The sequence below is a fragment of the Morone saxatilis genome, unplaced genomic scaffold (genome assembly GCF_004916995.1).
Source record: "Morone saxatilis isolate NCDOM2014 unplaced genomic scaffold, NCSU_SB_2.0 Contig23, whole genome shotgun sequence".
Taxonomy (NCBI): Eukaryota; Metazoa; Chordata; class Actinopteri; family Moronidae; genus Morone; species Morone saxatilis.
In genome coordinates, this window is record NW_023339796.1 from 14,491,922 (window position 1) to 14,494,257 (window position 2,336).

The 2,336-nt window shown below is 45.3% G+C and overlaps 1 protein-coding gene across 1 annotated transcript in view; it reads left to right on the top strand.

The window, feature by feature from the left end:
• The window catches only part of LOC118334515 (potassium/sodium hyperpolarization-activated cyclic nucleotide-gated channel 2-like), a 28,452-nt gene that overhangs the window by 3,635 nt on the left and 22,481 nt on the right, over nt 1–2,336 (top strand). The window contains 2 exon segments of the mRNA XM_035670436.1: nt 1–298; nt 2,316–2,336. Of these exon segments, the coding sequence (XP_035526329.1) occupies nt 1–298; nt 2,316–2,336 (319 nt within the window).

The window sequence follows — 2,336 nt, forward strand, 5'->3', positions numbered from 1 at the left end:
CTTCTTCCTCATGGACCTGGTGCTCAACTTTCGCACTGGAATCATCATTGAGGACAACTCAGACATCATTTTGGACCCTCAAACCATTAAGAAGAAGTACTTAAAAACTTGGTTCATTGTGGACTTTATCTCCTCCATCCCAGTGGATTACATATTCCTCATAGTGGAGAAAGGGATCGACTCGGAGGTGTACAAGACTGCTCGGGCCCTGAGGATCGTCCGCTTTACCAAGATCCTAAGTCTTCTGAGGCTTTTGAGGCTTTCCAGATTAATACGCTACATTCACCAATGGGAAGAGGTAAGAGCATACATTTCATGATTTTGCCTCTGTAAATATTTTATTAACGCTAATCACACAACTCTCAGCCTCAGAGGAAGAAACACCCAATCTAGCCGGTGATAAAAGGTCACTGATTTGCCTCCAATATGTTTATGTTGGCTCGTGACCAAACCAACAATCTGCCTCTGTGTCTGCTCTGAGCGGCCTGCTCTCCTCTGCCTGCAGGCTCGATGTTCTCACCTGCCACCTGGTGAGACATGTATAATGTCAGCAGGATGTTTGAGCTTTAACAAACTTTGCATTCTAATTACTGTTATTGTCACACAACCTCCCACCCCCACCCCTCTGCCTCCCTGTCTGACCTGGCAGTCCCACAGGTGGCATCAGGCAGTCTAATAAGCAGCCTATTAACAGGGCAAACACAGTTAATCAATTAAGGTGCCAGAGGAAGAGCAGGTGGGGTAGAGGGTGATGATAATATGCAGCACTAGGGGGCTGCTGACTGAAATTATATATGTCACTAATTGTTCATTTAAAGAGATCGGAGAGGTTAGAAAAGCTGGTATTTCCTCAGAGGCCTGACTGGCAGACTTTGGATGTGAAAATGGGTGCTGTTGCTAGGTAAAGTCGCAGTTCTTGCAGACTGAACTCAAAGGCCAAGTCCTGCCCTTCCTTGGCACTTTGTCCGGAGAGGGGGGGGCCCTGCTCCAACCTCTCCTCGGACTCCTTCCTCAAATGAAGGAGAGCAGCCTGGCAGACAGGAGGTCTAACAATGTCATGAGATCACTCGACTTTTCGTTCATGCCAGTATTGGCAGCCGGGTGTTGGCATTTTGCAGTGGTGAGCAGCGCAGTGGGGCTCGGCTGCTAACTTGACCTTTGGATAATTGGATTTCTGAAGATATGATGCGATGCGCACACAGTGGTGCGTGATGGGAAGTGATACTTGGCATGCATGGAGAATGAGAGCGGAGACGTGGTGGAGAGTGAGACACTAACACAGGAAATGTCAGTTTCAAATTATCTGTCGTAGTTTATTTTGAAAATCCAAGAATCTGAACCCTGAGCTATGTTTAGTTCATGTGGCTTTCTTGGAGCTGTCCATGGTGCTGAACATCTCCATCAGCCGGCACAACATGACTGCATACGGTACAGTTTCTCTCATCCATCCTGAGTGAAGAAGATATGACAAATGAGTCTATTTTGTCAGTTGCTGATTGATAAAACCTGACAGTGAAAACCCTATAAAGGTTAAAGCGGCATTTAGAAAGATCAGCACATGTGATTCATGTCCAGTCTCGTTCCTCATCACTCCCATCGCAGAGTATCACTTCTCCCTCAACTGCACTGAGTAACAAATGACCCATTTCTCAGTCCTTCATAGTAGACTTTATCTGACCTTCCTACATGTCTTACTATGAAGAGTATTGTAATTTCTGCACATTTAGACCATATAAAGATGATCATGCTGTTAAATGCAGCCAAAGCACCAACAAGGAGTGGTTTCTTGAAGTCAGTCAGGTGATAGATGATTGGCCTAAGTGACTGTCCAGTGACTCAGAATGATTGATGCGTGGGACGACATAGACTATCAGTTGTTAAGGATCATGATGGTCCCTGTCCATCACTCTGTGTGTTTGAATGTGTGTGTGTGTGTGTGTGTGTGTGCATGTTGGCATGTCTGTCTGTGTTGTTAGCGTATCAGTGTGCCTGCAGGCATGCGTGAGTGTTTTGTGTGTGTCTTTGAGCCTTTGATTGATGTCATGTATCTCTGTGTAACAAATGTCTTGCCTGCTCCTGCTGTGTTTGATTTGGGACTGATGGGAACCTGTCTCCCCCTACTCATTAATCAAACTTGGTGTAATCCAAAGGAGGCTGTGGAGTTGAATGGGAGCCAGGCCTGCCACTGAGAAATTAATTCAAAGAATTTAGTATTTGACAAACTTATGAAAGCCATATTCAACACATTCCAAAATAACATTCTTTATCTCCAAGAGTCTCAGCTCAGTTTACAAGGTCTTATTGTCTCGCTCCAGATCTTCCACATGACCTATGAC